Below are 14,056 nucleotides of genomic sequence, written 5' to 3'. Positions count from 1 at the left end.
TAGCTGACTGAGCCATTAGGAGGTGGCCCTTGGAAGAAGCACTTCTTTCCGACCTGGTTACCTTTTCTGCGAAACAAGGATGCTGGCTGATTAGATGATGTCTTCATCCGCTCCGCTGCTGTAACAGAATTCCCTACGCCGAGGGGCTTAAACCACAGGTGTTTATTTCTCCTAGTTCTGGGGCTGGAAGTCCGAAGTCAAGGCGCTGGCAGATCGGAGTCTGCTGAGACCCGCTTCCTGGTTCTTCACATGGTGGAGCGCAGAGCGCAGGGGCTCCCGTGTCTCCTCTGGAGCCACAAGGACACTAGTCCCATCATGGGGGCTCCACCCTCATGACCTCATCCAACCTGATCGCTGCCAAAGGCCCCGCCTCCAGATCATCCCACTGGGTTAGCATCTCCACGTATGAATCTGGGGACACAAACATTCAGCCCGTAGCAGACGGTGTCAAGTTGGGGTGTTGCAAATGCTGTCACCCATGTGTGGATCACCTGGGCCGTGCGTGGTGGGTCGGGGCTGGCCTCTGCCCAGAGCTCGGAAGCCGGGGCCTTGGAGTGCGGGAGCGAGAGCGGGAGCCTGGGTGGCAGACGCGCCCGGTGAGGTTGGAAACTAGTGCCCTGTGGTTTCTTCTGAATTCCACTGTCTGCTCCACCAGTTTTACTATTAATTGGTACAGTTTAAGGAAAAATTAACCTGTAGGTTGGATTACAAAATGTGATTATTAGGTATCAGATATTATTAGTATGAATTAGAAACTATTTTTAATCGATAGAAGAATATGACAGTGAGTCTAATAGAAATGTTTGGGTAAACCACCTACAAGACTGTCATTGAAAATTGTGTCACACAGTGTTGTGACTCCATGGTGGTCGGATGAATCATGGAGTAATTCTGCATATAAAACTGAGAAATTATTTTTTTCATACAGGCAACATCTGTTACTGTTTGGAAGAGAAAGCCGGGGGTTTTCTGTTCCTGGAGGAACCGGGAGGGCCTCACTAACCCTGTCCCAGTGAGTTCATGGTGACAGCCTACACTGCCGGGAGCCAGACGCTGTTGTGAGCATTTTTCAGGTGGGATGTGTCATGCGTGCACTGCATCCCCTCTCCCCACCAGTAGGGCGATTCCCCTTTTGCGAGTTTTCCAGTGGCTGCTGAAACAAGTGACCACAAACTCAGTGGCTTGAAACAACTCAGATTTACGCCCTTATAGTCTGGGGCCAGAAGTCCAGAATCAGTGTCGCGGGCGGAGGCCGGGTGCGGGCAGGGCTGGTTCCTCCTGGGGGCCCCCGGGGAGGCCCCTTCCCTCGCCTTCCAGGCCCGTCGCTCTGCTCTCTGACTCCCCCCTCCTGCCCCCCTCCCACCTCCCTCTTCCAGGACCCTGTGATCATGGCCCCCCCGCCACCCCTGGCGAATCCAGGGTGACCTCCCATCTCGGGACCCTTCACTCAATCACATCTGTAAGGTCCCCTCGGCCACGTGAGGTGACAGGTTCCAGGGATCAGGATGTGGCGTCTCTGGGGTGTTGTGTAGCCCACACCCCTTTAGAAGATCCAGTGAGAAGACCCTGAAGCACAGTTCATGGCAGACTTTAATATACACATTTTTAATGATGAATATTAAATAGTTAAATTCCAGTCCTAAAATTTAAATGATTAATTTAACATCACTTAGATATTGAATAACATGGTAGTTTATAAATAAATTGCTTTTTTCACTCTTATTGTCATAAAATAATTCTACTCAAGCATGCGTCCTGCATGTCAGTGTTTTGTCACTTGCAGCTGCTCCTGGAGTCATCGAATAATATACTTTACATTTTGTCCAGTCTTTCACTTTTTGGTGTGTATACATCAGTTACTCTGAGTTACGCTTCTGTTACTGGAAACTTTATCCCAAGACGTGAGAATTTCTCCTGACAACTTTAAAACAATTATTTAAAAAACATATACTCTTTAAAAAACATGTTCTATTATGTTTTGGATCTTCACAATACAATCAATCACTCACTGTATTGCTTTTCAAAGTGATCTCTAAAGGGTTTTGTGGGGAGAGGAGTCCTCCCAGTGGGCCTGGCTGCCGCCCTCTGTGAGGCCTGTGTGCGGGGCTGGCCCTGGGCTGGCGTCCGGGAGCTGGGGTGTCGGGATGGGGGGCTCCTTGGGCCTCCCCTGTTGTGTCTGTGCTGACACCCTTCCCCACTCCCCGGGGCTGGAGTTCGGTGTGTGCTCTGCAGAGGGGCCTGCGGAGCCTGTGGGCCCACAATGAGAGCCCTGGTTCTGAGTCTCTGACGAGCTTCCCTGGGGACAGCATGTCACTGGGGGGGTGGAGTGCAGCCCACGTGACTCCATGGGACGGGGTTCTGGAAGCTGGCGCCTATTTTCTCTGGACCTCGCCCCCGGGCCCTCTCCCTTTGGTGGTTGTACTTCACAGCCCTTCACTGTGATGGTTCAGAGCCCCGAGTATACCTGAGCCCTGCGTGTCCTCCTGCTGGAAACCCAGGGGTGGTCTTGCGGATCCCGACATGGGTTTGTTTTCAATGACAACCAATACTTTCCATTGTGAAATCATCCCCCTGGAACAGTTAAGTTTAAATTCCTTTGCTCTTTTTGGTTGTTTCCTCTGTGCTGTCAGGCAGCCTCTATAGTATCAGGTTGGCCAAAAAGTTCCTTTGGGTTTTTCTGTAACATCTTATGGGAAAACCCAAACGAACTTTTTTGGCCAACCCAATATTTCAGACTAATGTGTTTTCTCCACACGGTGCTTTGTTTAAAATAAGTTACTTGAGCGAGGGTGGTGGATATGAGGGAAAACAAGCTGACAACACTCCCTGGGGGAGAACTTCGCGTGGAGGGAGCTTGTGATCAAAGACGAGGCTGGACTAGGGGTCGTGCAGCTGCCTTTCCACCCTCGGCTCCGCCCCTGGCTCAGTGCATGGCAGGGAGCTCCGGGGAGCTGGGCACTGGTCCTTGGACCACAGCCTTGAGTGATTAGGGTCCAAGGGCTCTCCTCTTTCCATCCAGACAGGGAGGAAGCAGATTTCTGCGGGAGTCCTGTGTGCCTCAAACCCGGGTGGGATTAGCCTTGGCGAGATCGGAGTTGGGGAGGATACCAGCCCTGGGAAATGCCTTCTGCTTTGCAAGATTTCTTAGGCTGACTTTAAGATTTGCTGCACAGAGATAGTGTGTCTCCTTCACGCTGACATTTGTGTGGCAATGAGAGACTCTTCCTGTGACGGTTTTGTTGTGAATTATCTTTTTATGTTTGGGTAGTAGCAGTAAGCAGTATAAATATGAGATCTTTAACAACGAGCTCTTTATTCTTCTTCCTTAGGGCATTATTTCAGGGAGAACTACGGTAGCTTCCAGCATTCCCTGAACCATGGATCCGCTGGCATAGTGAGCTATGCTCCTGGTCTCGGAAGCACTTTGAGATGTACAGAGCAGGGGACCTGGGGGAGCGGCCGCTGCTCGGGACGGCGCCCCCCCGGATGCGGAGCGTGGAGGTGGCCAGAGGAAGGGCGGGGTACGGATTCGCGCTTTCCGGGCAGGCGCCCTGTGTGCTCAGCTGTGTCATGAGAGGCAGCCCTGCGGATTTTGTGGGCCTCCGTGCTGGCGACCAGATACTTGCTGTCAACGAGATCAACGTGAAGAAAGCGTCCCATGAAGACGTGGTGAAGTTAATCGGGAAATGTTCTGGTGTCCTGCACATGGTGATCGGTGAAGGCATCGGCCACCTGGAGTCCTGCTCTAGTGACGAAGAGGTTGGATTTTATGAAGGAAAAGGCTGGCTGAAGCCCAAACTCGACTCTAAGGCATTAGGTATAAACAGAGCAGAGAGAGTCGTTGAGGAAATGCAGTCCGGAGGGATTTTCAACATGATCTTTGAAAACCCTGGTCTTCGAGCAAGCAGTTCAGAGCCCTTGAAGTTGAAACAAAGATCCCTTTCAGAATCAGCCACTGGGCGATTTGACCTTGGTCATGAAAGTGTAAATAATCCAAATACCAGCCTGCTTTCCAAGGAGGAGATACCTAGAGTTGTGAACGATGATTCTGTTTTCAGCATTGGGCTGGAGACTCATGAAGACTTTGGGGTGGACGCAAGCATTTTGAACGTGGCCATGGTTGTGGGCTACTTGGGCTCCATCGAGCTGCCGTCCACCAGCTGCAGCCTGGAATCGGACAGCGTGCAGGCCATCCGGGGCTGCCTGCGGCGCCTGCGGGCCGAACAGAAGATCCACTCGCTGGTGACCATGCAGATCATGCACGACTGCGTGCAGCTGTGCACGGACAAGGCTGCCGTCCTGGCGCGATACCCGGCCGAGAGGCTGGCATTCAGCGCCGTGTGCCCAGACGACAGGAGGTTTTTCGGGCTGGTGACCATGCAGGCGGCCGATGATGGGAGCCTGGCGCAAGAGGAGGAGGGCGCTTTGCGGACGTCCTGCCACGTGTTCATGGTGGACCCGGACCTGTTCAGTCACAAGATCCACCAGGGCATCGCCCGGCGCTTCGGGTTTGAGTGCACGGCCGACCCTGACACCAATGGCTGCCTGGAGTTCCCTGCGTCCTCGCTCCCGGTCCTGCAGTTCATCTCCGTGCTGTACCGCGACATGGGCGAGCTGATTGAGGGCGTGCGGGCCCGGGCCTTTGCGGACGGGGACGCAGATGCTCACCAGAACACCAGCACCAGCAGCAACAGCGACAGCGGCATCGGGAACTTTACTCACGAGGACAGAAGCAGCCGAGTGCTCGTGCTGGACCTGGGCGCCAGCTCGAGCAGGCACGGCCCCAGCGGCAGCGCCTGGGAGGGTGTGGTCGGGAGGGGCTCCCAGCCCTGGGGGGGCCCCTGGAACGGGGCCTTCGGCCACGACCCCGAGGGAGCCCCGTTTGAGGCCGCTCCGCAGGCCGACAGGTGCCGGGACCTCGGTAAGCACCTGGGGCCCACTCCTCACGCGGAAGGCCCCCCGGCCTCCTTGCGGTGCTTGGTCCCTCCTTCCAAGAGGGGCGCTGCGGGCCCCGGTGGTGGCTTTGGCCAGCGGTGGCTCCCGGTCCACGTCCTGCAGGAGTGGCAGTGTGGGCACACCAGCGACCAGGAGTCTTACACGGACTCCACCGACGGCTGGTCCAGCATCAACTGTGGCACGCTGCCCCCTCCCATGAGCAAGATTCCCGCTGACCGCTACCGGGTGGAGGGCAGCCCCGCGCAGCCCCCGCCCAGCACCCAGAAAAGGGACTGGGCCAGGAAGGCTCTTGGGATGCAGAACATTTTCGGCCCCCATCGAAATGTTAGAAAGACTAAGGAAGACAAAAAGGTAAGCCTGTTTGGGGAGGGTCAGGAAAGGTGAGCGTGGTTTCATAACTCGGTCAGTTACTGACGGCGACGGCACCTTCATTGCCCAGTTCCGCCTTCCTCTGGCTGCCCCGGTGGCCTATGTCGGCTTCAGGGCATGTCTGCCTGGATTTGCCCTGGCTCTGGGCGGGGCAGGGCGGGACGTCAGGTGGGACAGGCAGTGGTGGAAGAGATGGTGACCTCCTGGCCAGGGTGAGGCCCTCCTCCCTGCTTCCCACCCTTTCCTGCTGCCGTGGGTGCCGGAGGGGCCTTTCCCGGCAGCCCCTTTGAAGCCCACTTGTCTCTGGCCCCAGTGGCTGAGGCCTCACGCCCTTTTGAAGCAAGAAAATTCTGGAAGCACAGAGACTGGTCGCTTCAGGACGGGGAGCTTCACCTTGGTGTTTCCTTCATTGAGAAAGTCCTGCTGTGAGAGAAAAACGCCAGCTGAAGTCGGCAGTGGCTCGTGGCTTGAGCATCAGACAGCTGGGGGCGGGGCCGGGAGCTTGGTTCGGAGTGGGGGGAGGGGCTCAGCACAGCAGGAGGGCTGGCCCTGCAGGCTGGGCGGTGCTGGCATCTGTGCTGGCCGGGTGGGCTGAGACGCAGCCGTGGCTGAGAGGAGAGCTGCCTCTCAGCTTGGCTGGCTTGGAAGGAACCGTCCTCTGAGGACCTTTGTGATTTAAAACACCTTTTCTGGGTTTGTTCACATTTTTGTTCCCAGCAGCTGAAAATCCCACACGAAAACCCTCCAAAGACTGGAGGAGGCTGTGGCCTGGGCTGTGGAGTTTGTTGAACGTTCCGTTCAGGATCCGTCCCCTTCCCAAGTCTTACTACTTTTCATCGTAGAACACATCAGAGAAAACTTAAAGACGAAGGAAAAGACAGGCCTCCCATAGTTTTAGCTCCCCTAAACGACCATGTAACACTGTGATGTATCTAAGCATAGATTGGTGCTTTTGTAAACACAGTTGTAGTCACGCAAGTTTTGACTGAATTCCTAAGTGGCCGGGCCAGCAGGACTTCTGCCCTTGTGCGCACCTTCCCTCCCGTTCCCTCGGTGGAACTGCATGGGCTGGGGTCTCCTTCCACCTGTGGGGTGGGCAGTGTGGGTGGCGTGGGCGGCAGCTTCGGCCTGGGCTTCCCTGTTGGTTGGGGGAGGGCTTGGGGAGGGAAGGCCCTGGAAGGTGGCTAAAATGTTATCAGAAATTGGGGAATTCACCACCTCTTTTAATACATATCCCACAAATGGGTTTTCTCCATTGCCACTGTGCATGTGAATTGTTACACTGGCAGGAATAAATGGTGTTTGTCTGGCGTACTGCGGAGCACCCTCATGCCTGTTCACTTGGTGGCAAGTCTCAGACCCCCCACAGGGCCTCTGACCTCAGGAGACCCAGAGACAGGGTGCCGTGCTACCCGCTCTCCAGGTGAGGTGACCGGTCCTCGAGGGCTAAGTGACTTGTCTAAGGCTCAGCAGTCAGGACGAAGCAGGTTCATGAGTCAAACCTTGGGCTTAGTCGTCTCTTTTGTTTTAAAGACTTTATTTTTAAGAGCAGTTTTAGGTTTATAATGAAATTGAGAGGAAGGCACAGAGAGTTCTCTCCTACCCTCAAAGGCGCGCAGCCTTGCCACCATCAGCATCCCTCACCGGAGGGTACCTTTGTCACAGTCAGTAACCCCGGAGTCCATAGTTTATATTAGGGTCGCTTTCGGTGGTGCGCATTCTGTGGGCTTGAACAGATTATAGTGACGAGTATTCACCATTGTAGAATCAGACAGGGTGGTTTCACTGCCCTAAAAGTCCTCTGTGCTCTGCCTGTTCAGCCCTCCCCTGCCCTCCCCCAGCAACCACTGATATTTTTCCCTGTCTCCGTAGTTGTGCCTTTTCCAGCTGTCGTATAGTTGGAATCATACAGTCTGTAGCCTTTTCAGATTGGCTTCTTTCACTTAGTGATATGCATTGAAGTTTCCTCCATGTTTTTTCATGGCTTGATAGCTCATTTCTCTTTAGCACTGAGTACTATTCCGTTATCTGGAGGTACCACAGTTTATGTATCCATTCACCTTCTGAAGGACACCTTGGTGGCTTCCAAGTTCCGGCAACTATGAGTAAAACTGTTATAAACATCTGTGTGCATGCAGGTTTTGGTGTGGACATAAGTTTTCAACTCCTCTGGGTAAGTACCAAGTAGTGGGATTGCTGGCTCGTGTGGTGAGAGAATGTTTAGCTTTGTAAGACACTGTCTCCCAAAGTGGCTGCACCGTTTTGCATTCCCACCAGCAATGATGAAAGTTTCTGTTGCTTCACATTTTGGCCGCAGTTTGGTGCTGTCAGTGTTCAGCGTTTTTGCCATCCTGACATGTAGGTAGTGGCATCTCACTGTTGTTTCACTTTGCATCTCCCCTGATGACATGTGAGGTTGAGCATCTTTTCATATGCTTACTTGTCATCTGTATATTTTCTTTGTTGAGGTGTCTGTTAAGATCTTTGACCTATTTTTATCGGATTGTTTGTTTTCTTACTGTTGAGTTTTTTTTTTTTTTTTAAGAAATAGGCCTTTAGTTCCTTTTTTAAAATATAAATTTATTTATTTATTTGTTTTTATTTTTGGCTGCGTTGGGTCTTCGTTGCTGTGCGTAGGCTTTCTCTAGTTGCAGCGAGCGGGGGCTACTCTTTGTTGTGGTGCGCAGGCTTCTCATTGCGGTGGCTCTCTTATTGCGGAGCACGGGCTCTAGGTGTGTGGGCTTCAGTAGTTGTGGCACGCGGGCTCAGTAGTTGTGGCTTGTGGGTTCTAGAGTGCAGGCTCAGTAGTTGTGACACACGGGCTTAGTTGCTCCACAGCATGTGGGATCTTCTTGGGCCAGGGATTGAACCCGTGTCCCCTGCATTGGCAGGCGGATTCTTAACCACTGCGCCACCTAAGTTCTTTGTTTATTTTGAGTAACAGTCCTTCATCAGATGTGTCTTTTGCAAATGTTTTCTCCCATTCTGTGGCTTGTCTTTTCATTCTCTTGATACTGTTTTTCACAGAGTAGAAGTTTTACATTTTAATGAAGTCCAGCTTATCAATTCTTTCTTTGGTGGATCGTGCCTTTGGTGTTGTACCAAAAAGGCATCACTAAACCCATGGTCATCTGGGTTTCCTCCTGTGCTATCTTCTAGGAGTTTTATGGTTTTTTATTTTACATCCAGGTCTGTGATCCGTTTTGAGTTAATTTCTGAAGGGTGTAAGGTCTGTATCTAGATTCACTTTTTTTTGCATGCGGCTATCTCTTGTTCCAGCACCGTTTGTAGAAAAGACAATCATTGCTCCCTTGTATTGTTTTTGCGCCTTTGTCAGAGAGCAATGGACTATACTTAGGAGGGTCTTGGGCTTCTTTTTAATGTTCTTTAACCTTCAACAAAAATGTAGTGAAAACGAAGGTATTGGCTGTTATTGCTTATACTGTAACAAAAGAATGAAGTACTTGACATGGGATTGATGTTTCCAGTGCTGGAAAATAGCAGTGTAGCATTCACTGTTTGCAGTGTGCTTTATTTCCTTATTTGCCGTCTGAGCTCATTATCTTACTGACGAGGAGAGCAGGGTTTATACACATTGAGCGACTTGCCCACAGTCAGGTGGCGTTCCTTTTGTGATGTGATGGGACACATGATTTATCTAAAAATAAGTAGTAATAAATTGTATTGTATTGCATTCCAGCTCTAATCTCTGGAAGTGTATCCATTGCTCTTTGCTAACTGGGTTCCCCTGCATTATTAGTGCAGTCTAATCCCACAGCCCCTGCTGGAGCGGCAGAAGCTTCCAGGGTCCGAAGGTGGGCCTCCTGGTGTCCCTCCTGGCCTGGTTCGAGCAGGCTGGCGGCTTGTCAGGATGAGCAGAGGACGGGCCAGGAAGGGATGGAGGAAGGAAGTGCTGGAAATGGGAAGAGGAAGAGGGGTTAGGAGCAGGAGGGGGAGGGGCCAGAGGTCGTGGAAGGTCGAGCAGTTGGTGTCCGGAGTTACTGTCAGTTCCTCTCTGTGGTGACAGTGGCTTCAGTGTCCTACTCTGTGCAAAATCAGGCTGTGTCCATCAGGATCTGGCCAGGAGACAGAAAACACACCAGCGATTTGAACAGGGAGACGTTAGCATGAAGAATCGGTAGCCAGACCAGAGGTGGCCCACTGCCAAGCGGGCACTAACGGAACCCAGGGAGGAAGCAGCAGAGGGGCAAGGGCGGCAACTAGGCGGAGACTTAGCACCAAGGCGAGGAGGCCACGGGGCTGCAGCCAGGGCTGCCCAGGGACAGGCTGCCAGAGGACGATGGCCCTGAAGAGGAGGCGGGCACAGTCTGCTCCCGCCGCCTGGAAAACAGCCCGGCGGGAACCAGCGCAGCCCCCGCTGGCATAGCCGGCCATCGAGCCCACGCCGGCAGAGCACCGTCTGCGAGGCCCAGCTCCAGTGTCCAACGCTGGCAAAGAGGTGTGGGCTGGGCGCTAAGAGGCGAAAGACTCGGCCGCCTGGCTCAGCCCAGCATCTGGCGCCCTCTGCACACTCCATCTGATCTTCGCGCAACCCATAAACGGCAGGGAGCCCCGCGCAGCGCGCAGCTATCCTGGGAGCAGAGATGCGCTCTCCCCTCTTGCTGTTTGTTGTTGTTTGTTTAGGGGCTTTTCTGAGCACATTCTGTCCGGTGCATTCTTTGTTGTATGTGACCACGAGGCCTCGGCTTGGTTCGCTTAGAGGTCAGCTAGTGACGGGGCAGAGATTTCCTTAGATGCCTGGAGCCGGTCAGTCTCGGTCTTTGCCGAGGGGCCTGTGTGTGTGGAGCCTTCAGGGCTCAGCCAGGCAGCTGATGGCCCCGCTTGGGCCTCCACTCCTGCCGGTGCAGCCGCAGCCCTGCTCATGGGCACAGCCCTCCATGGCCTTGTGGATTCTGGGGAAACCTTGGAGCTTTTCACACCCCTAGTGGACTTCTAACCCCCCCAGCTTCTCCTTTTAAGCCAGCCTTGGCTGCCTGTGCCCCTGAGGGGTGTTGCTTGCGACCAGTGAGGGGCAAGCACACCTGATCCCGGGCCTGGGGAACGGCCACTGATGCCCTCCCCATAGCGCCCTCTCTCTCTCTCTCTCTCTCTCTTTCTCTCTGTCTCTCTGTCTCTCTCTTGTAGCCCTAGGATGGTCTTTAGTGGTCTCTGTGTTTATGATTGCTTCCATGTTATACTTGACAACTCTTTGTATTAAATGTTCCCCTTGAAACTCTGGCACGCAGCCTTTCTATTCTGTATGCACAAAGAAAGCCAACTCTTAGAGGGACTATACCACTGCATTCAGTCACCAGTTGGTCTCTAAGTCCTATTAGTTCTCTGTCCAGACAGTCATCTTTTCAGGATGCTCCTTTACCAGGGCTTTGTCACTGTCTTCTTGATCTTTTATACCCTAGCTCAGTCCAGATCTCGGCTTTCTGGGACCCCTTGGCTTTCTGGGACCCCTTACTCTTGTGGAAGCCTGGAAGGAAACCGGCCAAAGAGAAGAGGCCCACTTTTCCTACGCTTGCTTGTTCAGGTGGACACCTCTCCGCCTCTCAGGCTCTTTCATTACACTGGTCAAGTGGGAGGTTTGCAGAGGGAATGCTCGGCATTTTGACCTTCTCCCAGTCACATCCAGGGCTCTGACTCCTAGTGCGCTGACTCAGGTGATGCTCCTGAACTGTTTCCTCGTGGGGAGCCGTGAGATATTGGGCTGGGGGCTGGGAGGGCATCACTCGTAGACTTAGCCGAGTGTATGACATTGTTGACGAGAGTTACATAATGTTTATAAATGGATGCTTTTCCATTTTATTAAGAGTTTGTTAAGAGTTTGGGTGGGGCTGCCCAGGGCTGGTGTGGAGCCTCCTTGTTCATGAGGAGCCAGGTTCCTGCTGTTGTTTGTTGCCATAGTCCACCCGGCTGTGCCTCCACTTGAAGGTGAGACAGAGATGGCTTCCGTCTACATTCCAACCTGCAGGAGGGGGGAGCCTGCAGGAGGGAGGAGCCTGCAGGAGGGGAGGGAGCCTGCAGGAGGTTGGGGGAGCCTGCAGGAGGAGGGCTGAGCCTGCAGGAGGAGGGGGGAGTCTGCAGGAGGAGGAGCCTGCAAGAGGTGGGGAGCCTGCAGGAGGAGGGGGGAGCCTGCAGGAGGCGGGGGAGGAGCCTGCAGGAGGAGGGGGGAGCCTGCAGGAGGGGGGCCTGCAGGAGGAGGGGGGAGCCTGCAGGGGGGTGGAGCCTGCAGGAGGGGAGGGAGCCTGCAGGAGGTTGGGGGAGCCTGCAGGAGGAGGGCTGAGCCTGCAGGAGGAGGGGGGAGTCTGCAGGAGGAGGAGCCTGCAAGAGGGGGGGAGCCTGCAGGAGGAGGGGGGAGCCTGCAGGAGGCAGGGGAGGAGCCTGCAGGAGGAGGGGGGAGCCTGCAGGAGGGGGAGGAGCCTGCAGGAGGAGGGGGGAGCCTGCAGGAGAGGGGAGCCTGCAGAAGTGGGGGAGCCTGCAAGAGGTGGGGAGCCTGCAGGAGGAGGGGGGAGCCTGCAGGAGGCGGGGGAGGAGCCTGCAGGAGGAGGGGGCAGCCTGCAGAAGCGGGGGAGCCTGCAGGAGGGGGAGGAGCCTGCAAGAGGTGGGAGCCTGCAGGAGGAGGGGGAGTCTGCAGGAGGGGGGGAGGGAGCGGTGGAGTCCCAGCAGAAGCTGCAGGAGCTCTTTTGCTGCTCCTCATTGTCCAGGCCTCCTCACGTGACCGCACCCTGCTGCAAGGGGGGCTGGGAAGTGTGGCTGCACAGGCAGGTGTGCAGCCCAGATGTCCATCACTGGTCCGAGGGGACTGTGGCTCTGGGCTCTGCCGTGGGGGTGTGGGGCGGGTTATTACCCACGTGGACAGCCCCCCAAGGCGCCCGAAGTGAAAAAGCAGGTCACATGTGCATATTTAATATGATCCTGCTTTTGTGTAACGTATTTCAATACCCTCCAAATAAACCTATGACATTTTAAAGCATACATATGTTTATCTGTAAGTATATAGAAAAAATTAAAAGGAAACACTCCAAACAGATAGTAATAGTTACCTCAGGTTAGTAAGTGAAAACTGGGAAGGGTCCAGGACACTATTATTTTATTTTGTATTGTTTTGATTGTTTTATTATGGGAATCTGAACATATTTTACTTACTAAAAATAATGCCTTAGGAGAAAAAAATGAAAATTACTTTCTTAATTCTTTTAATGAGATCAAAGTGAGGATTGGTACTGGAAGCTGTAGTGGTATTTTTATGGCATTGCTAATGACAGGCTCATCAGCTATCCAGCCAGGAGAGTATTGGATTCAACAGACAGATCTTGTGCAGTTTTTCTAGTACAATGAGAGGAAGTTTTAAAATAGATTCTAAAAAATTCTGGAGAATACTAAAAAGGCCAGGTTAGGGCCCCATGATATAATTCCCTCTAAAAACAGCAGCTTTGATCTTCACGCCTTGTAAACAATGCCCTTGGGCAACATTGCATCACTCTCTGCCCAAGCAAGAGGAAAGGAAGCGAACAATGGAGAGAGTCAGCCGGTCTGGGGAGATAACACAACCGGGCAGAGGGGCCGGGGCTGGGGGTGGGCTGGGAAGGGCACTCTGGGCTCCTTAGCTCCCTACGGGCTCGCTCTCCACAAGGCCTTCCTTCTGACCACGTGCACTGAGCGCTCTCTGGGGGGCTCGGTGCTGCATGTGGACCTTGAGACCCAGGCCGGTGGAGGTGCTAGGGGGAGCAGGGGAGAAGCGCTTGGGCCCTCCTGGAATAGGCACGGCAGGGCTTCCCAGAGCTGAATGCAGTCTGTAGGATGGAGAGTGGGGAACACTGAGGTGAAGGAAACTGGAGCAAAGGAGCAGAGACACAAAGCAATGCCACCCCTTACTGTTCTTTGGTTTTGTATAGTTTCCAGGAAAAGTGAGAATATTCAGAGCTAAGTGGCCACTGCCAGAAACAAGTGTTTGAAGTGCTTGAATCCCTTATTGGTTAGTTTTGCTGTTTCTTCAGCTTTATAAAAATGGCTTTATAACACAGTCTCATGCAACCTGTTTTGAAATCACTGAATATCATTTCAAAGATTTATCCATGATACCATCTGCAGCTGCAGTTCATCATTCTAACTATGTAACATTCCATCGTGTGAGTATACCACCACCACACACACGCACGTGTGCACGCACACACACACACACAGAGCCATTAACAAAATGACTGATGATGCGTTGGTGAACATTCTCGCACACGTCTCCAGGCATGTATATGAAGACATTTCTCAGGGTCTATCCAAAGAATGGAATGGCTGGTTTGTATCACGGCCGGGTGTTAAGCAAATACAATCCGTTTGTATTGACAGTAGACAGGTCTCTGGAGCAGACACAGCTTTAATTACTGATGTACAATACGACAGTGGTTCCCTCATGCCCAGTCCTTGCCCTGGACTGGAGCAACGAGAACCACATCGGGTATCACCCCTCAACTCCCAAAACAGGGATCCAGGAGATTATACACATGCTGCCCCCTTCCCCTCCTTAAGGGGGAGAGAAACCGTTACTCTAAGCAAATCCTCTTTGTAGACAGGGGAAAAATCCTGGGTCTCTCCTCTCACCCTTTGCAGTGCAGGTGGGTGTCTTCAGGAGGGACATAGATCAGCCTCTCTGGGAGGTGTTCCAGGCCTCGTTCCTTTGAAATGTCAGTCTCACCTGGAGTTCTCACCATGTGTTTGGTCATAATTT

The 14,056-nt window shown here is 53.2% G+C and overlaps 1 protein-coding gene across 4 annotated transcripts in view; it reads left to right on the top strand.

Annotated features, from left to right (window-relative positions):
- RGS12 (regulator of G protein signaling 12) overlaps positions 1-14,056 on the top strand; it is a gene marked incomplete at its 5' end in the record, with an annotated part of 117,810 nt that overhangs the window by 23,990 nt on the left and 79,764 nt on the right. For 3 of the 4 annotated variants that reach the window (XM_081237473.1, XM_081237474.1, XM_081237476.1), the window contains 2 exons: positions 929-1,073; positions 3,330-5,307. In XM_081237473.1, coding sequence (XP_081093599.1) covers positions 3,430-5,307 — 1,878 coding nt within the window. The remainder of the gene's footprint in view (positions 1-928; positions 1,074-3,329; positions 5,308-14,056) is intronic. The other variant, XM_081237475.1, reaches the window with a different exon arrangement.

This window comes from Mesoplodon bidens (genome assembly GCF_964165515.1).
Source record: "Mesoplodon bidens genome assembly, chromosome: 1".
Classification (NCBI taxonomy): domain Eukaryota; kingdom Metazoa; phylum Chordata; class Mammalia; order Artiodactyla; family Ziphiidae; genus Mesoplodon; species Mesoplodon bidens.
This window is presented reverse-complemented; position numbering and strand designations above follow the sequence as displayed.